The following is a 27,103-nucleotide window of genomic DNA, read 5'->3' on the forward strand; positions in this document are numbered from 1 at the left end:
ATAGTGAATGTTTGAGTTTGTAAAGAAGACAAACACTGCTATTATTTTGAACAGTCTAATATTCACTTTTCTTCAAATTTGACACAAATTTGATAGATTTTTCTTCATGTTTTGATTTGGAATAGAATGTGTAGTGTTCCCAATGCATTTGTGTGGATGGAAATAAAAGCTATTTGAATAAAGCTCAAAATCCTTCTTTTTTTTTTAAACATACTGCTATTATTAACCAGCAGAATAGTGAGTGCAGCTCTGGAGAATAATACAGGATAAGGCTACTTTCACACTAGCGTTCGGGTGTCCGCTCGTGCGCACCGTTTGAAGGGGCTCACGAGCGGCCCCGAACGCATCCGTCTGGCCCCAATGCATTCTCAGTGGAGGCGGATCCACTGAGAATGCATCCGCCTGCCAGCGCTCAGCCTCCGCTCCGTGAACGGACACCTGAACGCTGCTTGCAGCGTTCGGGTGTCCGCCTGGCCGTGCGGAGGCAAGCGGATCCGTCCAGACTTACAATGTAAGTCAATGGGGACGGATCCGCTTGAAGATGACACAATATGGCTCAATCTTCAAGCGGATCCGTTCCCTATTGACTTTCAATGTAAAGTCTGAACGGATCCGCTCAGGCTACTTTCACACTTAGAAAATTTTCTAAGTTTTAATGCAGACGCATCCGTTCTGAACGTCTGCGAACGTCTGCATTATCGGAGCGGATCCGTCTGATGAAACACCAGATGGATCCGCTCCGAACGCAAGTGTGAAAGTAGCCTAAGTAGTGTCGTTTTCCAAGTCTGAAAATACTTTTTAGAGGTTGTAACATGGCATGGTATTTTGGATGAAGGCACAATAAAATCCAGAATTGGCAGGAATGCTGATGTGCCTCCAGCAGAATAGGGAGTGCAGCTCTGGAGAATAATACAGGATGTAACTCAGGTTCTAGGATTCTTTAACCACTTAAGGACCACAGGTTTATACCCCCTAGTGACCAGGCCATTTTTTTTTACAAATCAGCACTTCACAACTTTAACGGTTTATTGCTCGGTCATGCAACTTGGCACCCAAATGAATTTTACCTCCTTTTCTTCTCACAAATACAGCTTTCTTTTGGTAGTATTTCATTGCTGCTGAGATTTTTCGTTTTTCTGATATTAATCAAAATAGACCGCAATTTTCTCCAAAAAAAGTGTATTTTTAACTTTTTCTGGTAAAATTGTTCAAATATAATTACATTTCTATAAACGTTTGTGTCAGAATTTATTGTGCTACATGTCTGATAAAAAAAAAAATGCAATAAGTGTATATTTATTGGTTTGTGCAAAAGTTATAGCTTTTACAATCTATGGTACAAAAATGTGAATTTCCGCATTTTGAAGCAGCTCTGACTTTCTGAGCACCTGTCATGTTTCCTGAGGTGCTAGAATGCCCAGATAGTATAAATACCCCCAAATGACCCCATTTTAGAAAGAAGACACCCCAAAGTATTCGCGGAGGGGCATGGCGAGTTTATGTAGGATTTAATTTTTTTTCACAAGTTAGCGGAAAATGACACTTTGAGGAAAAAAAAAAAATAAAGTTTCCATTTCTGCTAACTTCTGGCAAAAATGCCCCTCTGCGAATACCTTGGGGTGTCTACTTTCCAAAATGGGGTCATTTGTGGGGTGTGTTTACTGTTCTGGCATTTTGGGCGGGGCTAAATTGTGAGCAACGCTGTAAAGCCTAAAGGTACTTGTTGGACTTTCGGCCCCTTTACGCACCTAGGCTGCAAGAAAGTGTCACACATGTGGTATCGCCGTACTCAGAAGAAGTAGGGCAATGTGTTTTGGGGTGTATTTTTACATATACCCATGCTGGGTGAGAAATATCTCTGTAAATTGACAACTTTGTATAATTTTTTTTTTTAAGTTGTCATTTACAGAGATATTTCTCTCACCCAGCATGGGTATATGTAAAAATACACCCCAAAACACATTGCCCTACTTCTTCTGAGTACGGCGATACCACATGTGTGACACTTTTTTGCAGTCTAGGTGTGCAAAGGGGCCCAAATTCCAATGAGTACCTTTAGGATTTCACAGGGCATTTTTACGCATTTGGATTCCAAACTACTTCTCACGCTTTACGGCCCCTAAATTGCCAGGGCAGTATAAATACCCCACAAGTGACCCCATTTTGGAAAGAAGACACCAAGGTATTCCGTGAGGGGTATGGTGAGTTCATGTAAGATTTTATTTTTTGTCACAAGTTAGTGGAATATGAGACTTTGTAAAGAAAAATTTTAAAATTCCGCTAACTTGTGCCAAAAAATCTTTCTATGAACTCGCCATGCCCCTCTTGGAATACCTTGGGGTGTCTTCTTTCCAAAATGGGGTCACTTGTGGGGTAGTTATACTGCCCTGGCATTTTAGGGGCCCTAAAGCGTGAGTAGTTTGGAATTCAAATGCGTAAAAATACCCTTTTTTTGACATTTTGGACTAACTAAATTTAGGGGGTATTCCTCTGAGACTACCCAGGAAAAAGAGCACACCTGCTTAGTAAAAAGGAGTGCTTGCGAAGTAAAGCTGCGATCGCTAATAAAGATCCAAAAAGCTAAAAAGTGATCTTTATAGCGCCGCAGCGATTTTACAGTGTTTTTGCAGTGATCAGAAAAAAATTATTTCTGTCACTGCAGTGGGGCGGACTGAACGCAAGTGTGGGCACAAGATCAGGCCTGATCGGGCGAACACTGCGTTTTTTGTAGAGCCTAAGGTGACTCTAATGTACTTATATAAATCTGATTGCGATCAGTATTGATCACTTACAGATACTATATAGTACTAGTGCTAATTAGCGACGACGCTAATTAGTGACTGCGGTGGGCTGAGCGCTAACTACCTAAAAAGTAGCTAAGTAACTGGCTGTGATAAAGGGACCCTTACAGGGGGGTGATCAATGACAGGGGGGTGATCAGGGAGTCTATAAGGGATGATCAGGGGTTAATAAGTGACAGGGAAGGGGGGGTTGTATAGTGTAGTGTGGTGTTTGGTGCTACTTACAGAGCTGCCCGTGTCCTCTGGTGGTCGATCCAAGCAAAAGGGACCACCAGAGGACCAGGTATATCAGACGCTGTTATCAAAATATTGTCTGATATACCTATTTGATTGGTTATTATAAAAATCTACAGCCAGCCAATGATCAGCACTGGCAGGCTGTAGTTAAACTTGCATACTGCGCGATCCTGTGAACGCGCGTTCACAGGAAATCTCAGGTCTCACGAGATGACGCCAATAGGCGTCGCTGAGACCTGAGAGTGCTGCCGTCCGGACGCCTATCAGCGTTACCGTGACGGCAAGTGGTTAAAGGGAACCTGTCACCAGGATTTTGTGTACAGAGCTTAGGGCATGGGTTGCTAGATGGCCGCTAGCACATCCGCTATACCCAGTCCCCATAGCTCTGTGTGCTTTTATTGTGTAAAAACCCCAATTTGATACATATGCAAATTAACCTGAGATGTGTCCTGTACGTGAGATGAGTCAGGGACAGGACTCATCTAAGGTTAATTTGCATACGTATCAAATCTTTTTTTTTTTACACAATATAAGCACACAGAGCTATGGGGACTGGATATTGCGGATGTGCTAGAGGCCATCTAGCAGCCCATGTCCTGAGCTCTGTACACAAAATCCCGGTGACAGGTTCCCTTTAAGTTCAGATAATTAGTCACGTGGTCTGGCTGGGATTTGTGGTTGTGATACAGACACTATAGTGCTCCAAAGTTACGGCCATCTAAATAAGGACTTATAGCTGCCAGTTCCACAGTAAGTCACCTTGGAGCACAAGGGAACCAGGGATAGAGGATGCAGAGGTTTCAGTTGCACCTGGGGTCTAGTGGTCCTGGTACAGATCCTGCTTTGGGATACAGGAATGTCAGGTTACACCTCCGTGTAGAACAGAATGTACAGTCAGGGCCATAAATATTGGGTTGATAACGAGACTCTGGGCACAGAGGTCTTTGCAGTAGATCTGGAATAGATTATGGTGCATTCACACAAACCTGTTATTAAAATAAAAATTACATCATCTGTGGACATTTTTTTTTGCATGTTCTCATGACTACCAGCGCTTCGTTTCGAGGTGTGGCTAAATGTTGTCGTAAAGGCCAAGCACCTCCTTTATTTAAAGGGATTTGTCAGCACTTTATGATCTGAGGGGGTCCAACCTCGGGTACCCCAACTGATCCAGCGAATGTTTTTTCTATGTACATCAGCAGCTTCTTTCATGGGAAGTGTAGTATGGCTCCATTCATGTGCCAGAGCATGACACAGGGATGATCTCTTTGGTAGTCCTTGAATGTGTCATGCTCCACCCCATCAGGCCATGTCGGGTTTACACCCAAATAATACTAAATACCTCCATTATGCTCAGTGATCGTGGATTGCCGTCAGCCATACGCAACAATTGAGCGCCGCCCAGTACCATTATATACAGGTCCTTCTCAAAAAATTTGCATATTGTGATAAAGTTCATTATTTTCTGTAATGTACTGATAAACATTAGACTTTCATATATTTTAGATTCATTACACACAACTGAAGTAGTTCAAGCCTTTTCTTGTTTTAATATTGATGATTTTGGCATACAGCTCATGAAAACCCAAAATTCCTATCTCAAAAAATTAGCATATTTCATCCGACCAATAAAAGAAAAAAGTGTTTTTAATACAAAAAAAGTCAACCTTCAAATAATTAAGTTCAGTTCTGCACTCAATACTTGGTCGGGAATCCTTTTGCAGAAATGACTGCTTTAATGCGGCGTGGCATGGAGGCAATCAGCCTGTGGCACTGCTGAGGTGTTATGGAGGCCCAGGATGCTTCGATAGCGGCCTTAGGCCTCATGTACACGACCGTTTTTTCTTACGGTCCGCAAAAACGGGGTCCGTGATCGTTTTTTCGTCCGTGGGTCTTCCTTGATTTTTGGAGGATCCACGGACATGAAAAAAAATGTCGTTTTGGTGTCCGCCAGGCCGTGCGGAGCCAAACGGATCCGTCCTGATTTACAATGCAAGCCAATGGGGACGGACCGTTTGACGTTGACACAATATGGTGCAATTGCAAACGGATCCGTCCCCCATTGACTTTCAATGTAAAGTCAGGAGTCCCTTTTATACCATCGGATCGGAGTCTTCTCCAATCCGATGGTATATTTTAACTTGAAGCGTCCCCATCACCATGGGAACGCCTCTATGTTAGAATATACTGTCGGTTATGAGTTAGATCGTGAAACTCAAATCCGACAGTATATTCTAAAACAGAGGCGTTCCCATGGTGATGGGGACGCTTCAGGTTAGAATATACTAAAAGAACTGTGTACATGACTGCCCCCTGTTTTTAACTCATTGGTGGCCAGTGGGCCCTCCCCCCTCCTAATTAAAATCTCCCCCCCTATCATTGGTGGCAGCGGAGAGTACCGATCGGAGTCCCAGTTTAATCGCTGGGGCTCCGATCGGTAACCATGGCAACCAGGACGCTACTGCAGTCCCGGTTGCCATGGTTACTTAGCAATTTGTACCAGCCGGGAGCTCCGGCTGGTACTGGTAAGTGACAGATCATTAAGCAATGCGCCGCATAGACCTGTCACTTACCAGTAGGAGGAGCTCCCGGCCGGACACAGACATCGCAGCCAAGTATAATGCTTCTACAAATTGCTAAGTAACCATGGCAACCGGGACTGCAGTAGCGTCCTGGTTGCCATGGTTACCGATCGGAGCCCCAGCGATTAAACTGGGACTCCGATCGGTACTCTCCGCTGCCACCAATGATGGGGGGGGGGGGGGGGGGGGGAGATTTTAATTAGGAGGGGGAGGGAGGGCCCACTGGCCACCAACGAGTTAACTACAGGGGAGGGAGGGGGCCGGCCGCACTGGACAACAAAGAGTTAACTACAGGGGAGGGAGGGGGGACCACTGGCCACCAATGTGTTAACTACAGGGGGGGGGCCTGCAGCAGGAGGCAGTCATGTACACAGTTCTCAGTATATTCTAACTAGAAGCGTCCCCATCACTATGGGAACGCCTCTGTGTTAGAGTATACTGTCGGATTTGAGTTTTCACGAAGTGAAACCTCATCTCTGAAAAAGCTTTTATGCAGACGGATCTTCGGATCCGTCTGTATAAAAAGTAACCTACGGCCACGGACGCGGATGCCAATCTTGTGTGCATCCGTGTTCTTTAACGGACCCATTGACTTAAATGGGTCCGTGAACCATTGTCCGTCAAAAAAATAGGACAGGTCATATTTTTTTGACGGACAGGAAACACGGATCACGGATGCGGCTGCAAAACGGTGCATTTTCCGATTTTTTCACGGACCCATTGAAAGTCAATGGGTCCGCGAAAAAAAAAAACAGAAAACGGCCACGGATGCACACAACGGTCATGTGCATGAGGCCTTAAGCTCATCCAGAGTGTTGGGTCTTGCGTCTCAACTTTCTCTTCCCAATATCCCACAGATTCTCTATGGGGTTCAGGTCAGGAGAGTTGGCAGGCCAATTGAGCACAGTAATACCATGGTCAGTAAACCATTTACCAGTGGTTTTGGCACTGTGAGCAGGTGCCAGGTCGTGCTGAAAAATGAAATCTTCATCTCCATAAAGCTTTTCAGCAGATGGAAGCATGAAGTGCTCCAAAATCTCCTGATAGCTAGCTGCATTGACCCTGCCCTTGATAAAACACAGTGGACCAACACCAGCAGCTGACATGGCACCCCAGACCATCACTGACTGTGGGTACTTGACCCTGGACTTCAGGCATTTTGGCATTTCCCTCTCCCCAGTCTTCCTCCAGACTCAGTCCACTGCTTCCGCAGGTCCCCCCAAGGTCTGGAATCGGTCTTTCTCCACAATCTTCCTCAGGGTCCGGTCACCTCTTCTCGTTGTGCAGCGTTTTCTGCCACACTTTTTCCTTCCCACTGAGGTGCCTTGATACAGCACTCTGGGAACAGCCTATTCGTTCAGAAATTTCTTTCTGTGTCTTACCCTCTTGCTTGAGGGTGTCAATTATGGCCTTTTGGACAGCAGTCAGGTCGGCAGTCTTACCTACGATTGTGGTTTTGAGTAATGAACCAGGCTGGGAGTTTTTAAAAGCCTCAGGAATCTTTTGCAGGTGTTTAGAGTTAATTAGTTGATTCAGATGATTAGGTTATTTGGCTCGTTTAGAGAACCTTTTCAAGATATGCTAATTTTTGGAGATAGGAATTTTGGGTTTTCATGAGCTGTATGACAAAATCATCAATATTAAAACAAGAAAAGGCTTGAACTACTTCAGTTGTGTGTAATGAATCTAAAATATATGAAAGTCTAATGTTTATCAGTACATTACAGAAAATAATGAACTTTATCACAATATGCAAATTTTTTGAGAAGGACCTGTAGTTGAGGTTGCCATTACTCAAATTTAGTAAAATGACGAGTGTTCTTCAAAGCACTGAACAATGTGGCCATACAGGCGAGACCCCACAGGCTCCGAGATCTTGCAGTGACCTGCGACTTACCTATGGCTCTTCAGGATTACATTTCACATTGCAGAGCCGCCTCTTTCTTGCGGCCACATTTAAATTCCCTATTGCAAAAATGACCTGTTTTGCAGGTTTTACTGACCCCAAGGTCTCCTTAGGATTGAAGACCAAATTTCCTTTAGATCTCAGATATCACTTATGAAAGTACTATAAGCATTGATTATGTTCTTTGGCTCCCTCTTATTCCCTAAAGGGCAAGTAAACCTAGGAGCGGCAAGTTATGAGGGTGCACTATGGCAAGTGGATCTGCTAATATCCTCAACACATATGGATTTCAATGTTCCCGGGCCTGGAGGTATGTGATAGTTGAGATCATGGATTTTTTATTTTTTTTGGACTAAGTTGATTCAGACATTTCTGGGCCATGTGCAAAAAGAATAAATGTCTCCAAAAATAAAAAGGTAAAATACCAATCACAATCTAATGTTTCAATAGATCTTTATTGCTGCGGGACATGAGTACAGTTATGAACTATGACACTTTTATTCCTCTCCTTCATCTTCCTCTTCATAAGAGTCTATCCCAACCTCCTCATAATCCTTCTCCAGGGCGGCCATGTCCTCCCGAGCCTCAGAGAACTCTCCTTCCTCCATACCCTCACCCACATACCAGTGCACAAAGGCACGCTTGGCATACATCAGGTCAAACTTGTGGTCCAGGCGAGCCCAGGCCTCAGCAATGGCGGTGGTGTTACTCAACATGCACACTGCCCGCTGCACCTTGGCCAGGTCTCCACCAGGAACCGCAGTTGGTGGTTGGTAATTGATACCAACTTTGAACCCTGTTGGGCACCAGTCCACAAACTGGATGCTGCGTTTGGTCTTGATGGTGGCAATAGCAGCATTGACATCCTTAGGTACCACATCACCACGGTACAGCAGGCAGCAAGCCATATACTTGCCATGTCTGGGGTCACATTTTACCAGCTGGTTGGCCGGCTCGAAGCAAGAGTTGGTGATCTCAGACACCGAGAGCTGCTCATGGTAAGCTTTCTCTGCAGAGATGACAGGGGCATAGGTGGCCAGGGGAAAGTGGATACGGGGGTAGGGCACCAGGTTGGTCTGGAACTCTGTCAAGTCCACATTCAGAGCACCATCAAACCTGAGAGAGGCTGTGATGGAGGACACGATCTGACTAATAAGTCGGTTCAGGTTGGTGTAGGTTGGGCGCTCAATGTCCAGGTTCCTGCGGCAGATGTCATAGATGGCCTCATTGTCCACCATGAAGGCGCAGTCTGAGTGCTCCAGGGTGGTGTGGGTGGTGAGAATGGAGTTATAGGGTTCAACAACCGCTGTAGAAACTTGAGGTGCTGGATAGATGGAGAACTCTAGCTTGGATTTCTTGCCATAGTCAACAGAGAGACGTTCCATCAAGAGGGAGGTGAAGCCTGATCCAGTGCCACCACCGAAACTGCGGAAAACCAAAAATCCCTGCAAACCTGTGCACTGATCGGCCTGTAAGAGTGGAGAGCACACGATTAACTATTTGGCACCGTCCATGGCATGAACAAAAAAAAAAAAAAAAGGACATTAAATACACACCAGCTTGCGGATTCTGTCCACAACAGGATCAATGATCTCCTTGCCAATGGTATAATGGCCTCGAGCGTAGTTGTTGGCTGCATCTTCCTTGCCACTGATAAGCTGTTCTGGATGGAAAAGCTGGCGGTAGGTACCAGTCCTGACCTCATCTAGAACATAACATGGTACAGAAAGAAGACATTAGGACACTAGGAAATTCTCAAGAGCTTTTCTACACAATCTCAGCAGGTTTTTAGTGAGGACAATATATTATAGGGGTTCTATGGAGTGGTCTAACATTCATACACATTCCCCATGTATTGACCGAGGACTGAAGGGTAGAAGAAGTAATGTTTTAGAAGAAGTCATTTCCTATCCCACGATACTCACCGATTACAGTAGGTTCCAGGTCCACAAATATAGCACGGGGAACATATTTACCAGCGCCAGTCGCGCTGAAGAATGTAGTAAAGGAATCGTCTCCACTACCGATGGCCTTGTTATTGGGCATCTGTCCATCTGGTTGAATTCCATGTTCCAGGCAGTACAACTCCCAGCAGGAATTGCCCATCTGGACTCCAGCCTGGCCAACGTGAACTGAAATGCATTCCCTCTAAAGAACAAAGATAAACATATTAAGAAATTAGTTTTAACTTTCTGCTTTCATCATACACATAACCATTACCCTCTCCTAAAGCCGATTCATGCCATTACAAGCACATTCCAAGCTAGGAGGGTCCATCCTTCACATGAAAGTAGGAAAGTAAGACCTTGGGGTTGATCCTCCTTCACTTTTTTGACAAACTTTCTGCATTTGGAGAAGGTAGGTTTTCCAAGGCGACCATAGAATCTGCAATATTTATGGTGAGGTCAATCCACTTGAGACCACAAGTGTAATTGAACCATGAAAACTAAAGATCTTAGTAAGTACTAAAGTACACCTGACATCCGGGGAACCCTGAAAAAAAACAAAAACTATTTAGTGAACCCCAACCTGTTTTTTAAGAATGAATCTTTGTAAGACATGGAAAACAGGCCTTATCCAGTCTTTGGTGCATACATCTTACTGAAGATGACGAGAGTACTTTCGAGAAGACCAAAGAAGAAGAGAGAGATGAAACTCAATTTTTCACTCGAAGAACACATGACCCGATAAAATCTTTTCGTGTAACAGGCAATATAGGCGCACCGCAATATAGGGTAATAGCGTCAGGCAGGTAATAAATTGATGACTCCGTAGTGGAGGCTCACCTTGTTAGGTTGTGCAAATTATAGGCAAAACGCTAAGGTAGGCTTTACTCAGAGGTGGTGAAAGCCAAAAAAGTCATAAGCAGCCTGTACCTGATGAAGGGGTTTCCTCTACCCCTAAACGCGTTGTACCACCTGCTAAAAAGTTAAAAAGTTCCTGTTTGACAACAAAGGCTGGTCTTTTTGCACCGTGGGGATTCTCTTTATCTTCTGACAAAAATCTATGTCTCAGTTTGGAAATATGGGAAGGTCCATCTCATGAGAAAAGAGAATAATGATTTGGAGGGTTGAAGGGAGAAGACGAGTGGCAAATATAAATGAGGGACGTCTCATTGAGACACCTGAAGACCTAACAGAAGACTCAACATTATGATAAAACACTATTCATATGGTTAGAAATCATCTTGAGTTATTTCAACACCAGAGCTAAAATCTCGCAGTATCTCCAGCTTGTTCAGTGTCTGCACAGATATTGATCTCCTGATCTGTTTGCATTAATGTTTACATCATGTGCCGTAATCTAATGTAATAAAAACAAGTTGTCATACTGTATAATTGGTGTATGTTTGACGACAAGCTTGTTGACTATTTTCATAACAACTAGGTAAAAAGTGAGTGCAGCTCTGGAGTATAATACAGGATGTAACACGGGATCAGTACAGGATAAGTAATGTATGTGCACAGTGACTACACCAGCAGAATAGTGAGTGCAGCTCTGGAGTATAATACAGGATGTAACACGGGATCAGTACAGGATAAGTAATGTATGTGCACAGTGACTGCACCAGCAGAATAGTGAGCGCAGCTCTGGAGTATAATACAGGATAAGTAATACATGTACACAGTGACTGCACTTTTTATGTAATCATATCTGTGGAATTAGGCTTTAAACCTGGAGAGGGGGCAACATATTCCAGCTTTTATGAACACACAGTACTGCACAGAGAACATCTCCGGCATACTGTGAGAGGAGTGCACAGCTGCCTGGATTATATATATCATATATGTGGTTTTCAGGTCCCATTATTGACATAAGTACTCCTCCACGTCAAACCTGCTAAACTAGCACAAACAAGATTGCACGCCCTCTCCTTAGGGCAACAGTGATAATTGCACCCACCATTCTAGGTCTCGCCCTAAAGATCTGAAAAAGCACAACATATGTTCGGACTACAAAAAAAACAAAAGACACGGCGTGGGTGTTATTAAATTGCGCACAAAGATCGATTTTATCATTAAGTAACAATTAATTTCCCCTTTGAAAGCCTAAATCCTATAGTGGACACGCACTTGTGTACTGGGGAATTGCACCATTAGCCATTTCCTAATACACCTTTATTGCTGAATTTCTTCTTTTAGGAATGACTATTGATCTCCACCCTCCGTAGGTCTCAAAGAGGAGGTCTAGGATCTTGATATGGACACTGATACATTAGGCTACTTTCACACTCGCGGCAGGACGGATCCGACAGGCTGTTCACCCTGTCGGATTCGTCCTTCCGCTATTTCGCCGGACCGCCGCTTCGTCCCCATTGACTATAATGGGGACTGGGTCGGAGCTCCGGCGCAGCATGGCAAAAGGCCGCCGGACTAAAAGCCCTGCATGTCCGACTTTTTAGTCCGGCGGCCTCTCACCGCGAACTGCGCCGGAGCTCCGTCCCCATTATAGTCAATGGGGACGGAGGGGCGGTCAGGCGAAATAGCGGAAGGACGGATCCGACAGGGTGAACAGCCTGTCGAATCCGTCCTGCCGCAAGTGTGAAAGTAGCCTTACATTGTAGCTCTGGCGCCAGAAATTGGTGCTGGAATTACACAGTTGTGCCCATTGTGTAGGGGGTTGGAGCTGGTGACTGCTCCCATTAAAGTGAAGGGGATGAAAACACATGTGGGTATCGGTAGAGTCATAGCAGTGGCTCAAGAGTGGGCCCAAAGACCCCTTTACCACATACATGACATCACATGGTAGATGGGGGTCCGGTTACATATTTTACACTGGGGCCCAGGAGCTTCAAGTTAGGCCTCTGGCTGTGGGAGTTTTACTGGCAGCCATATTGGCCATCACACAGCATTCACTGATGGAAAATGGCTGCAACCAATCAGGGCGCAGCTTTCATTTCTTACAGTGCTCTTGACAAATGAAAGCTGCGTTGGTTGTTATGGTTCACAAACATTTAGAGATTCTCATAAGTCTGCCATGAAGCAGAGCAGTTACCCATGGCAACCAATCAGATTGAGCGTTTCATTTCAAAACCATCTCTAAAAAAAAATGAAAACTGGTCCCCGATTGGTTGCTCAGCTATTCCTTTGCTCTAGTTTTAATAAATCTGCACAATTTTTTTAAATATTTTTTGTGGCGAGGGTGTGGGATGACGGATCGTGTATTAAACACTCACTAATTACTTTACAGCACGTTTCGTTTTGCTGCCCTTCTCCTGTCACCAGGTACCTGGGTGATTTCAGTGCTAGTCACAGAGAACATTCGGACTTGGACCTTTTAATAACCCTGCTCTGAAGAGAGGGATTAGTGGGTATAATCTCCCACGTGGAATGCAGGGTGGCGCGGCCCTTACGTAAATAAGATAATGTAAAAACTAAAGTACAAACCAACCGTAAGACGAGTCCTGTGACAATTATGACTAGGCCACGCATCAGTGAGGCGCCGCATTAACCGCTAGAGTAGGGATCAACAACCTCCGGCACTCCAGACGTTCTGCAACTACAACTCCCAGAATCCTCTTTTCAGGTCAATGGGAGTTACAAGAACAATCAAGAAAGTGTGCCTGCTAGGAGTTGTAGTTTTCACAGCAGCTGGAGTGCCGAAGGTTGCTGATCCCTACCCTAGAAGCAAGGCGCCTAACATGGTGTCCGATGGAACGTGGCAGGACACTGCATACACATACATAATGGCGCAGTATTACATCATATGAGCGGCCAGGCCTTCCTTGTGTCTCAACATACTGCTCTCCTGAAATACTCTGTGCTGCTTGCAGAAAGCAGCTCCCACCCCCAGTTTGTAGCTCACCACTTGGAAAAGTGGTCTTTTAATGTGCTCCCCCCCTATCACCTCCGGCAGAACCCCCCACCCTTAATCTAGCTTGCTCATTCCCTCAGCACCAGCCCCACGTGGCGACCGATTTCTCATTTGCTGTATTTAGAAGCTCACAAATAACCTACAGTCTATTAATAAAGTGTGACGCCGCAGCAGCGCCAGACGTCAGGTTAGAGGAACCGGCATTTTACAAGATGACATTCGAGCAGGATATGGATAACGGCTGCGGTGAGGTCTGCAGGGTGCGATAGGTTTTCCTTGTGCCTGTAGCACCACAGCTGTTGTAAGACTACAACTCCCACCAACCTAGTCTTAAAGGGCATCTGTCAGCAGTTTTGTCCCTATGACACTGGCTGACCTGTGACATGTGCACTTGGCAGCTGAAGGCGTCTGTGTTGGTCCCGTGTCTGTATGTGCCCACATTGCTGAGAAAAATTATGTTTTAATATATGCAAATGAGCCTCTAGGAGCAACGGGGGCGTTACCGTTACACCTAGAGGTTCTTCTCTCTGCAACTTCTGCCCCCGTTCACTTTGACAGGGCCAGGCAGTGATGATGATGTTTTCACTGTCTGGCCCTGTCAACTAAAGTGCAGAGGACACGGCAATTGCAGAGGGAGCAGAGTCTCTAGGTGTAATGGTAACGCCCCTGTTGCTCCTAGAGGCTCATTTGCATATATTAAAACATCAGTTCTCAGCAATACGGGCACATATGAACATGGGACCGACACAGATGCCTTCAGCTGCCAAGCGAGTGGTAGCATTTTTAGACAAAAGTGTAAGATTTGAAGACTCGCCAAATTTTCCAAGTAAAAACAAAACTGGCTTCAAAAATTACCACCATGATACATTTCCCCATAGGCCGGGCTCAAGTCCAGCAGCTTGCGCCTGCAAATGGAGAAATCCGCAATGCTGCAAATTTTCCACTGAGGTTTTTTTTTTTTTTAATGCAAGATTTGGATGAGAATACATTTATTTTCATCCACTTTGCTGGTTCCGTACAACACTGCGGATTTGCCGCGTGCACATTCGTGCGACCCCGGCCTTAGGTGTGCAACCAACCTTTAAGGCCTCATGCACACAACCGTTGTTGGCTGGTGCCCGTATTGCGGCACTGCAATATGGAAGTTGCGGAACGGAGGCTCAGAACCCCACGGAAGCACTATGGAGCTCCTCCTTGGGTTTTCTGTCCGTGCCTCCGCAGTTCTATTTTTTTGCGGTGCGGACGGATCACGGGCCCATTCAAGTTGAATGTGTCTGCATCCGTCTGTGCCAGCCACACAGACTGTGCCCATGTATCATTTGTGTGTATGAGCCCTAAAGCTTAGGCTACTTTCACACTGGCGTTTTGGCTTTTCGTTTGTGAGATCCGTCATGGGCTCTCACACGCGGTCTAAAACGGATCAGTTTTGCCCTAATGCATTCTGAATGGAAAAGGATCCGCTCAGAATGCCTCCGTTTCATCTCTATCCCGCTCGGGAGGCTGCCTGCAGCGTTTTGCTGTCCGCTTGACAAAACTGAGCAAAACTGATCCGTCCTGGCACACAATGCAAGTCAATGGAGGACGGATCCGTTTTCTCTGACATAATCTGGCACAATAGAAAACGGATCCATCTCCCATTGAATTCAATGGTGTTCATGACGGATCCGTCTCGGCTATGTTACAGATCATACAAACGGATCCGTTCATGACAGATGCCTGCGGTTGTATTGTAACGGATCCGTTTTTGCAGATCAATGACGGATCCGCCCAAAACGCGTGTGACAGTAGCCTTAGTTTTAACATTTTTGGGTGGAGTCTCCCTTTAACCATGGCCAGGTAAAAAAAAAAAATGAATGAGATAACAATGTTTCCTGTAAGCCAGAAATTCTGACCTTTCTCAAGTCATCTAACCGAATGCTGATGTAACAAGACCGGTCTCTCCCCCCCCCCCCCCCCCCCTGTTACCAGTGCAGGGGAGAGCCTGGCATAACTGAGATGCCATTATGGTCTGGGTATATCAGAGGGTGCCAAGGTTCATTGCCTCCATTTTACATTCAGAAGAGGCTGCGGGCCAGGCGTGCCCACACATTCAGAAATGCAGGCAGGCATGACCTCATATTCCACACAATACATAATCCAGCCGTGCAGAGTTAGTGATGCGTGAATCTGCACATAAGCGTCCTGTTCTTAAAAGGGCCACTACACCTAAAGTTATAATGGTACAGCAGCGTAATAAGACCTGTATGTAAATCCATCTGCAGGATCAGCACTGGTGATATGAGATACAGTAGCCATCATCATTACTGCTGTGCCAGTCAGTCAGAATTGGTAGATAAAAGCGGGTAACAGGCTGCAGCACCAGCGTAGCAAATGTAGACAGGGCCGACTTTAGGTTTAGTGTCCCTTTAATTCACCTGTAACGGTGCGTTCAAGCGTAGCAAGAAATTTCCACAATTCTGCAGCAAGATCCACTGGTGTCACGTGCGGATTCTGCTCAGGAACTGTCCGGATTTACCCTCTTTATATTGCATAGGGCGAAAATCACAGCAAAGACCCTGCACATTTACAGCTCATGATTTGCTACAATGTATCAGCCTGAAATCCATATTGTTTAAATTGGATACAATCGTGACAAGCCCTCAGCTGTTAAAGGGGTTGTCGCATCTCGGACATTGGGGGCATATCCTAGCGCTAGGCCCCCATTGTCGGATAGGTGCAGGTCCTACTTCTGGGACCTGCACCTATCCATAGAACGGAGCCTGCAAAGTGCAGAAGGGCGCACTGCGCATGCACGGCCGCTCTCCGTTCATTTCTACCGGAGTGCACAAAATAGATGAGTAGCACCTCGACTATTTTCAGACGTCCCATTGAAATGAATGGGAAGCGCAACGCAGGCGTGGCCACTGCTCCATTCACTTCTTTGGGGCTATTTTCGGCACTGCCATAGAAATGAACGAAGGGGGGCTGCGCATGCGCGGTGCGACCTCCTTCACTTTGCGGGCCCCGTACTAAGGATAGGTGTGGGAACCGCACCTATCAGACTTTGAGGGCATATCCTAGCGCAGGGATACTCAACCTGTGGCCCTTCAGCTGTTGCAAAACTACAACTCCCAGCATGCCCAGTTAGCTGTAGACTATACAGGCATGCTGGGAGTTGTAGTTTTGCAACAGCTGGAGGGCCACAGGTTGGGCATGCCATTCCTAGCGATGTCTCTGTCACGTACCGGGAACCAGACCAGCCCACTGCGTCACGTGCCAAGGGTTGCCCAATCAGGCCGATTCACCTCACACCCTGCGCCGGGCCGTAACTCAAGCATAAATCGCCACCTGAAGCCTAAAAGAACACCTACGCAATAACAAAACTTTTGCCGCCACCACCTGCCCGTTATAAAGGTTGACCGGACACCCCCGAGTGCTCCACTGCCACACACGATAGCAAGCCTCAGACGGCACACACTCTTCATGGAGCTAACCGGTTCTTAAGGTTACAAGACGAACCATCAAACGGTTAGGTTTAATGTATGAAAAATGGACAGTTACAAAAAATTATTAACAAGAGACATAAATAAATGGCAAACAATTGTAAAATAAAAAGGAGAAAACATAGAAAGTTCTGATACTTAGCAGTTGCGTTCTAAAAGTCCTTTCCTCCCAGGAGATTTGGGCAGAGTAACGGTGCACAAACCAATTCGATTGGATCTCCCACTTTGACACCCAAATATCCCAGGGATTACATTTTTATGTCTTTTATTCCAGGGGCAGGCCGGAGGGGGATTCTCCCTCACACCTCGGACTCAGCCCCTCTGGGCCGAGCTTCATTACACATGCAGCCTGGGTGACGAGCTGGATTTTGGAGACATCCGCCCCTCCTGAACAAGGTATGAAGAACTACAAATTATTGTTCATTCTCTGGTTAGGAACCCCCCATGCTGACAAAAGGGGCTGGAGAGTCTGCCGTCCCCTGTCCTGAGGTGTGATCAGCAACGGGCCCATCCTCGTTAGCGTCTCTGTGCCATCTACCTCCCGGGGGGCAGTTTGGCTGTTTCCCCAGGTACGAGGCAGACAGCTCAACTCCCTTAAACCAATTCATAAATCAATTACCCCCAAAATGGCTGCTGGCCTTGTAAGATAGATAGATAATCTATCTCACACCAGACTATGTTACACTACGAGATATAACCATAAAACATATCGCTACAAACATTATAATAGCTAAGGGCTCTTTCACACTTGCGTTCTTGTCTTCCGGCATAGAGTTCCGTCGTCGGGGCTCTATGCCGGAAGAATCCTGATCAGGATTATCCTAATGCATTCTGAATGGAGAGAAATCCGTTCAGGATGCATCAGGATGTCTTCAGTTCCGGAACGGAACGTTTTTTGGTCGGAGAAAATACCGCAGCATGCTGCGCTTTTTGCTCCGGCCAAAAATCCGGAACACTTGCCGCAAGGCCGGATCCGGAATTAATGCCCATTGAAAGGCATTGATCCGGATCCGGCCTTAAGCTAAACGTCGTTTCGGCGCATTGCCGCATCCGACATTTAGCTTTTTCAGAGTGGTTACCATGGCAGCCAGGACGCTAAAGTCCTGGCAGCCATGGTAAAATGTAGCGGGGAGGGGGGGAGCAGTGTACTTACCGTCCGTGCGGCTCCCCGGGCGCTCCAGAGTGACGTCAGGGCGCCCCAAGCTCATGGATCATGTGATCACATGGATCACGTCATCCATGCGCATGGGGCGCTCTGACGTCATTCTGGAGCGCCCGGGGAGCCGCACGGACTGTAAGTATACCGCTCCCCCGCTCCCCACTACTACTATGGCAACCAGGACTTTAATAGCGTCCTGGGTGCCATAGTAACACTGAACGCATTTGGAAGACGGTTCCGTCTTCAAATGCTTTCAGTACACTTGCGTTTTTCCGGATCCGGAGTGTAATTCCGGCAAGTGGAGTACACGCCGGATCCGGACAACGCAAGTGTGAAAGAGGCCTTAGGATAAGGCAGTCCTTATTCCTGACAGTCCCCAATGTCTGTTCTTTATGCACGACCAAACGACTGGACTGATCTTCACCAAATTTGGCACACAGGTACATCAGGTGTCCGGGAAGGTTTTAGACTGGGTCTCAGCTCTCTAGGACCTACCGTTCCTTAGATATTCCTAAAAAATGACCTGCATTAGCCAATACAAGCCTTACAAGCCTTTCTCTTCATATCCCAACTGCCATACACACAGTCACATGTCCCTCATCAGCCAATAGAAGCTCGCAGGCCCTTAGTCTCCACATACACACAGTTTTACTCCAGGTTTCCATAACAACCCAGCCATTTTTCTTCACTGCTGTAGGTCAACTTAAGGCTAGGGCTACACGACGACAATAAGTCGCACGACACATAGGGCACAACTAGACTGCAACATTGATATTGCACGACAATTTTTATGATAGTCTGTGGTGTTGCACTGCGACAGTCACAGAAAAATTAATCTCGGATGTGCAGTGTCGCAGTCACAGCATGTCGCAGTGCGACACCATAGCCGATCATTAAAAATAATTAAATTGTTGTGCGACAAAATGGCGCGCGACACGTCGTCGTGTAGCCCTAGCCTTAAAGGGGCAGGGCGCTGTGGAGGTCACTGTTACGGAGGCAGGGGCCACTATTAAAGAGGTTATCCAAGTAATGAAAAAAATAAAAACACATTATAAAATGCCTCAGGGCTTAGGTACTTTCACACTAGCGTCAAAGTTTCCCGGTATTGAGTTCCGTCCTCGGGGCTCAATACCGGAAAAAGAACTGAACAGTTTTATCCTAATGCATTCTGAATGGAGAGCAATCCGTTCAGTATGCACCAGGATGTCTTCAGTTCAGTCCTTTCACAGTATTTGGACGGAGAGAAAAAAAAAACAAAAAAAACGCAATATGTTGTATATTTCTCTCCGTCCAAAATTCCGGAAACACTTGCCGGAATGCCAGATCCGGCATTAATTTCCATTGAGATGTATTAGGGCCGGATCAGGCATTGAAAATTGCTGCATTGACGGATCAGTTCTTCGAGTCTGCGCAGAACTTTAAAAATGTGAAAATAATAAATACCGGATCCGGTATTTCAATACATTTGTCAAAACTGATCCGGATCTGGATGCAAATGTAATCCGTTTTCAGACATTTTTCCGGATCCGGCGGGCAGTTCCGGCGACGGAACTGCCTGCCAGAATCCTTCAACCCAAGTGTTAAAGTACCCTTACATATACATTAGTCAAGTTTGATTTCTTAAAACCCACATACTTACACCTTTGCATGGTTCTGTTATTCTTGCTTTGTTTACATGCTGCAGCAAAGCTGTGGGGGGCGTGTACCAACAATGACCGAGCCCTCCCTCATGAATATTTGTGGGTGCGAATAATCTGACCTTTCCCTCCCCCTGCACAACTTAACCTTGCATATGAACGCAGTCACATGATCATCTCCTAGCTCACACATTGCAGATACACAGGATACGTTTGGCTATTTTACAGACATTTATTTCCCGTTTGGTCTCCTTTCCAGCGTGGTTAAATGGATGTCAAACTTGTGATGTGAACCCACCCTAAGGGCCCATTCACACAATCGTATGGCTGTGTTGTCCGTATTGCAAAACCCAAGTAGCGGTACGCAAAATACGGTCACCATACATGTGAACTGCATGTCACGGATGGAGATGCATTAACTTGAATTGCTCTGTACAAGATGCGGCAAAACATAGGGTATTGTCTTATCTTCTGGATTGCAGACCCATTCAAGTCAACGGGTCTGCACCCGTGAAATGGGATTGACACCTGTGTATATTGCAGACAGCCATTTGCAGTCCGCAACACGGTAACGGCTACCATATGATTGTGAGTAACATAATGCAGGTGAACCAAGATTCTTATCTTACACCATTTACAGTGGTTGCCATAGGTAACAATTAGGGATGAGCGAATTTCATATTTTGGGTTGTGGTATAATCTGAATTGCGTTATGGATTAAGTTACCACGGACAATAACGCAAATCTATGACGGAATACACAACGGAATGCCTTTAGAGGGGACTCCCCTGCATAAAGGAAACAGGACGGATCAATTTTGCAGCCCATAGACTTCTATTATGACAGAATGAATAACGGAATGTCTCTAAAGGCGTTCAGTTATGTATTCAGTCATAGAGTTGCGTTATGGTCCGTGGTAACGGAATCCATAAAGCAATTCAGATTATACCACAACCCGAACTTAAAAATATGAAATTTGCTCATCCATAGTAACAATATCACTATGACAACCAAAGTTTTTTATTTTTAGATAATTACATAACGTCAAAAAGTATGGAGGACATTTTTTTTTTAATTATTACCTAGAATTCAGAGATTAAGTAGCCCTTCCAAAAAAGAGAAACATTATCATTGTGATAACAAATGTCATCTAAATAAAAGGTATATATATTTATAGATCTACACTGCGTGCAGAATTATTAGGCAAATGAGTATTTTGACCACATCATCCTCTTTATGCATGTTGTCTTACTCCAAGCTGTATAGGCTCGAAAGCCTACTACCAATTAAGCATATTAGGTGATGTGCATCTCTGTAATGAGAAGGGGTGTGGTCTAATGACATCAACACCCTATATTAGGTGTGCATAATTATTAGGCAACTTCCTTTCCTTTGGCAAAATGGGTCAAAAGAAGGACTTGACAGGCTCAGAAAAGTCAAAAATAGTGAGATATCTTGCAGAGGGATGCAGCACTCTTAAAATTGCAAAGCTTCTGAAGCGTGATCATCGAACAATCAAGCGTTTCATTCAAAATAGTCAACAGGGTCGCAAGAAGCGTGTGGAAAAACCAAGGCGCAAAATAACTGCCCATGAACTGAGAAAAGTCAAGCGTGCAGCTGCCAAGATGCCACTTGCCACCAGTTTGGCCATATTTCAGAGCTGCAACATCACTGGAGTGCCCAAAAGCACAAGGTGTGCAATACTCAGAGACATGGCCAAGGTAAGAAAGGCTGAAAGACGACCACCACTGAACAAGACACACAAGCTGAAACGTCAAGACTGGGCCAAGAAATATCTCAAGACTGATTTTTCTAAGGTTTTATGGACTGATGAAATGAGAGTGAGTCTTGATGGGCCAGATGGATGGGCCCGTGGCTGGATTGGTAAAGGGCAGAGAGCTCCAGTCCGACTCAGACGCCAGCAAGGTGGAGGTGGAGTACTGGTTTGGGCTGGTATCATCAAAGATGAGCTTGTGGGGCCTTTTCGGGTTGAGGATGGAGTCAAGCTCAACTCCCAGTCCTACTGCCAGTTTCTGGAAGACACCTTCTTCAAGCAGTGGTACAGGAAGAAGTCTGCATCCTTCAAGAAAAACATGATTTTCATGCAGGACAATGCCCCATCACACGCGTCCAAGTACTCCACAGTGTGGCTGGCAAGAAAGGGTATAAAAGAAGAAAATCTAATGACATGGCCTCCTTGTTCACCTGATCTGAACCCCATTGAGAACCTGTGGTCCATCATCAAATGTGAGATTTACAAGGAGGGAAAACAGTACACCTCTCTGAACAGTGTCTGGGAGGCTGTGGTTGCTGCTGCACGCAATGTTGATGGTGAACAGATCAAAACACTGACAGAATCCATGGATGGCAGGCTTTTGAGTGCCCTTGCAAAGAAAGGTGGCTATATTGGTCACTGATTTGTTTTTGTTTTGTTTTTGAATGTCAGAAATGTATATTTGTGAATGTTGAGATGTTATATTGGTTTCACTGGTAAAAATAAATAATTGAAATGGGTATATATTTGTTTTTTGTTAAGTTGCCTAATAATTATGCACAGTAATAGTCACCTGCACACACAGATATCCCCCTAAAATAGCTAAAACTAATAAACTAAAAACTACTTCCAAAAATATTCAGCTTTGATATTAATGAGTTTTTTGGGTTCATTGAGAACATGGTTGTTGTTCAATAATAAAATTAATCCTCAAAAATACAACTTGCCTAATAATTCTGCACTCCCTGTAGAGATACATTTACTGATTTACATCTCTATATACATATATACTAGCTGAAGGACCCGGCTTCGCTCGGGTAGATTTAATTTAATGTTTGTGTGCGTCGTTAAAAGATAGCAACACTATCCACTATAACAGTGACATCTACAGCACCTCGCCCCCAAAACAGTGCCCTCCACACAGGACTGGTGCAAGGATTTTTGCCACCCTAGGCAAAAGCTAATTTTGCTGCCCCCCCTTGACTCCGCCTATTGACCACGCCCCTTTTGTCGGCCGCCTATTTATACAGGCTGTACCCTTCATTGTGGTAAGGCCACGTTTTTCTCCCTCCAGCTACATACCATGTCATCCACAGATCCCCCATAAGTGCCATCCACCACAGATCCCCTCCCCGCCTCCTAGCTAAATTTATTCACTTCCCTTGCCTCTGTGTAATTGCAGAGAAGCACCTTAATCTCGCACAGGCAGAGGCATCGTCGACCGAGGTGCGCTGGAAGACGGCGCATGCGCACTTCGCTCGACGGCGCATGCGCGCTTCGCTCGACGATGCCTCTGCCAGTGCGAGATTACACAGAGGCATGTGAAGTGAATAAATTAGCTAGGAGGCGGCGCTCTTGCTGGCGCCTCCAGCAAGACTGCGCTCTACACGGTGGCGTACCTGGCTTATGGTTGGCGCCGGCCCTGCCTTCACAGTGCCCCATCCCTTAAAATTGGACATCCACAGCCCTCCCCTTTAACAGTGACTTTCACAGCATACCACCCCCTTGACAGTGACCTCCACAGGGGCGTGGCTTAGCAGGACAAGGGGGTGGGGTTTTAAGTCTTTTGAGAGTGGACACATTGTGGCAGGGGGTGTGTCTGGGGTCCTTCCTGCAAGAGTGACGCCGCTCTGGGCACCTTACTGGCTAATTTGCATATCAAATAAACTGGATTTTCAGAGGATAAAAACCATCTATTGCTGGAACAAAGGCGCATCTTGAAATAAGGTACTAAGTGCTATTAGGCCACGGCTTTACTTCAATAGCGATTATCCTGGTGACAGATTTCCTTTAAAGCTCTCCTACGGCAGGGAGGATAAATGGCTGGGTTGTTATGGAAACCTGGAGTAAAACTGTGTATGTGGAGGCTGGAGGACCTGTGAGCTTCTATTGGCTGATAAGGGTCATGTGACCAAGCTTCTATTGGCGAATGCATTTTTTGGGAATATCTCAGGAACGGTACGTCCTAGAGAGCCGAGACCTGTTCTAAAACCTTCCCGGACACCTGATGTACCTGTGTGCCAAATTTCGCGATTGTAAATGAGGTGCGGATTCCTTTAGCAGACATACACACAGAGATTATAATTGAGATAGATATATATATATATATATATATATAATCATGGGCATGTATTTACTTGTGGTCGTGGGGGGGTGGCTTTGGGGTCCGATCGCCAGTGTCTCAATGTGCTGCTATTTTTTTCACAGGGCTGCCGGCAGCCAGATGAGAGAGGGGGGCGGGCACACAAGGCTCTGACGTTTCGTGTACAGAGCTGGGCCACCCAGTAAGGCAGGGAGAAGCCTGTACACGAAACGTCACCACCGAAGCCTGGTGGATGACGTCAGGGGTCACATGACCCGCATCGGCCCTACAGAATCCCGGTACTCTAAGGGCTCTTTCACACAAGCGGATGCCGTGCGGGTAATCCGCTACGTGAAAGAGAGTCAAGGCGCGCTCCGGACAGCAGAGACAGAGCAGTAACATGATTGATAACGCTCCGTTCCTCTCTGTGATCTTTTTACAACAAAATGACAGCGAGACAAAGTTTTCACTGTGATTTTGTAGTAAAAAGATCACAGAGCGGCACGGAGCGTTATCAATCATGTTACTGCTCTGTCTCTGCTGTCCGGAGCGGGGCTTGACACTTTCACGTAACGGATTACCCGCACGGCATCCGCTCATGTGAAAGAGCCCTAAAAGAAAAGTGTATATTACAAAAGTATTATTAGTGATGTTCTGAGGCACATTGCATTATATACATATAACTCAGACAACTCCTTTAAAAAGGGCAGCTGCTGTGGAGCTCACTGTTAAAGCGGCGGGCCGCTGTGGAGGTCACTGTTAAGGGGGCAGTGGCCACTATTAAAGGGACAGGTGCTGTGGAGGTCACTGTTAAGGGGGCAGGGAACAGTGGAGGACACAGATAAGGGGACGGCCCCCTGAGGAGGTCAATGTCAAAGGAGTGGGGTGCTGTAAAGGTCAAAATTAAGGCGGTGGGCTGCTGTGGAGGTTCCATTTTAAAGGAGGTGGGGGGGGGGTCAGTGTTAAGGGGCGAGAGGCTGTAGAGTTCACCGTTAAGGGGGCGGGGTACTGTAGAGGTCCCTGTTATGGGGGGGATACTGTTGATATATTTTAGGCCTCATGCACACAGCCGTTGTGTGGCCGTTCTGTGCATTGGGGACCACAACTTTTTTTCGTGGTTCCGCACCGCAAAAAAAATTACATGTCATTTTTTTGCGGTGCGGACATACCACGGACCCATTCAAGTTAAATGGGTCCGGCCCGCTGCATGGATGTTGCATCCATGCAGCGGGCCGGACCCATTTAACTTGAATGGGTCCGTGGTATGTCCGCACTGCGAAAAAATATGACATGTAATTTTTTGGGCGGTACGAAAAAAAAAAAAAAAAAACACCACGGAAGCACTCCATAGGGCTTCTGGTGTTCCGTGACTCCGTTCCGCATCTCTGGAATTGAAGACCCATTCAAGTGACGCGGGGTGCACACGGCCAGCGGCCGTGGATTGCTGACCCGCCATTTGCGGGCCGCCCGACGGCCGTGTGCATGAGGCCTTACATTAAATGAAATATACCCGTGCAAAATATGGCTCAAGAAAAAAAATCCCCATTCACTGACAGCAAGCAGACATCTTGACAATGGTGAAAAATTGAAACGCAAAGTATATTAGAGAGCTTCTGAACTTTCCGTAAGTTTGAGAACCGCCTTTAAATGATCTATAAACGCCCCCGGCAGACACTCGATATCATGGGCTCGGCAGTCCTCGCTCCCCTGATGTGTCTGTGTAAATATAGGATCCGTGTCAGGGCAGGTGCTGGGAATTCTCCATATGACAAGCCAAAGTTAAACAGGCCCCGTGAAGAGTCCTCCTGCACCCGACGTCCTCCTCCTCCTACAATTACCTAGTTAGAAAAGGAGCCCGGGGCGGCCTCTGGCAGCTGGGACCCTGAAGCCTGGGGGGGGGAGGCCCAGTGACAGGTGACTCCACGTGGCAGTCACACGGGATCGTCCTCTGCAGAGTGTGAACATGGACTTGAGGAAGCAGAAAGTTGAGGAAAAGTTGCATCACCCAACAGGTAACCTGCGTAGCGATGTACTAATACCTCTGCAAACCCAAGAAGATACGAGGAAGTTGTGGAAGACTGAAGGCAAAGGCACGAAAAGCAACGCCCTGGACATAGTGACTGCGCTCGCCCTGCGGCTGTGGGGGCGTGCTCGGTTTTATTCAGGTGAATTCACACGCGGCAGGTTTGCTGCAGGTATTTCGCAGACTGTTTGGGGTTTGCAGAAATCCGTCGTGTGCTGCCCCCAAAAGCAACTCCGAGGGGCAGATTTTTTTTTTTTTTCAGGCGCTGAGCTCAGAAGAGACGGCAGGGCCACTTCGGTATATCTGCACCCGCTCCGCCCATGGCGACCATCCATTCAGCACAGGTCGCCGTAAACGGCGCGCATATCCTGCTCAAGGTTAGAGGAGGGGAATTTGAAACCCGAGAAAAACCTTCCTGCTTGTAAATGAAGCAATGCTCGTGGCTGCGTAGCAGAGCTCAGTTTGTCACGTCTTCTGACGAGTCACTAAGCGCCGTGCCCCTTTTTTTGGCTCACAGATGCGGTCACGCTGCTCAGTGACCCAAATGGACCTATTACCTACCCCTTCCCCCGTGTGATCAGAGGAAGGGGGGGGGGGGGTCCTAGCCCACCAAGAAACATTTCTCTGCACATAGAGCTCTGCTACATCCACAGAAGTAAATGGTGCAGTTCAGTATCCTACGTGGGATGTACCCGGGCGGTGTCGTAATACATTATGACGAAATACTGCAGCGCCTGATGGGGGTGATCGCACTTTCATATAGCAGAGGTGCCATTGTGAAACTCCCTTGGGGCCCTCCCAAAATACCAACAGGCCTCACTTGGCCACATGGGAAGGGGGAGGGGGCAGGACATATAGAAATGACTGGAATGCAAAGAGTTAAAAAGCAAGATCTTTTAGAAAAAAAACTAAAAAACGACTGATCATCACAGCAAACGATTCCTACGATGAGCTGAACGATCGCTGTCGGTTTCACCAGATCTGGGAATTTTACAGCATAAGAAGTAATGATAAGGAAGGCAGAGCGCCCCCTAGACACACACAGCGGGGGTTGTAGCTGCAGCCTCCAGGGTCACAACTGCAGATGATAGACGGGACACACATACAGGGACATGGGGTGGCTGGTGGAAACGCCCTTTAAATTTTAAGGATAAGAAAACATCTGCCGTAAATGAAGCTGCTGCAGGGTAATAGGGGTTCAGTAAGAGAACCTGTGCCGCTCACCATCTTGTCGTAGTCGCAGGGGGTCGGGTAAGAAGTAGTCGGCAGTGGGTAAAAATCTCACCGGAGCCTGGGTGACGGATCTCTGTGAGAAATGACTTGTCAACTGCGCAGCCAGTATTCTTACGTACGGAGGCGGGGCCAGGAGCACAAACTCCCCGCTCG

The 27,103-nt window shown here is 46.4% G+C and overlaps 1 protein-coding gene and 1 long non-coding RNA gene across 2 annotated transcripts; one reads left to right on the top strand and one right to left on the bottom strand.

Moving 5' to 3' along the window:
• Positions 1-882: 882 nt before the first annotated feature.
• LOC121008857 lies at positions 883-11,473 on the top strand. Its single transcript, XR_005780625.1, has 2 exons — positions 883-927; positions 11,133-11,473. It is a non-coding gene; the product is annotated as an uncharacterized LOC121008857 (long non-coding RNA).
• On the bottom strand, positions 7,963-27,103 carry LOC121008856 (tubulin alpha chain). Its single transcript, XM_040441577.1, has 4 exons — positions 26,942-27,103; positions 9,452-9,674; positions 9,083-9,231; positions 7,963-8,995 (listed from the first exon to the last, which is right to left on the bottom strand). Exons 1-4 carry the CDS (start codon positions 26,942-26,944, stop codon positions 8,024-8,026), a joined length of 1,347 nt encoding a protein of 448 aa, XP_040297511.1. The 5' UTR covers positions 26,945-27,103; the 3' UTR covers positions 7,963-8,023.

This window comes from Bufo bufo, chromosome 7 (genome assembly GCF_905171765.1).
Source record: "Bufo bufo chromosome 7, aBufBuf1.1, whole genome shotgun sequence".
In the NCBI taxonomy this organism is placed as follows: domain Eukaryota; kingdom Metazoa; phylum Chordata; class Amphibia; order Anura; family Bufonidae; genus Bufo; species Bufo bufo.

Excerpts from the sequence above, each read along its gene's own strand:
- LOC121008856 (XM_040441577.1), bottom strand. Across the intron at positions 9,232-9,451 it reads CCTGGAACCTACTGTAATCG|ATGAGGTCAGGACTGGTACC; the intron begins GTGAGTATCGTG and ends GTTATGTTCTAG. Across the intron at positions 8,996-9,082 it reads TGGACAGAATCCGCAAGCTG|GCCGATCAGTGCACAGGTTT; the intron begins GTGTGTATTTAA and ends CCACTCTTACAG.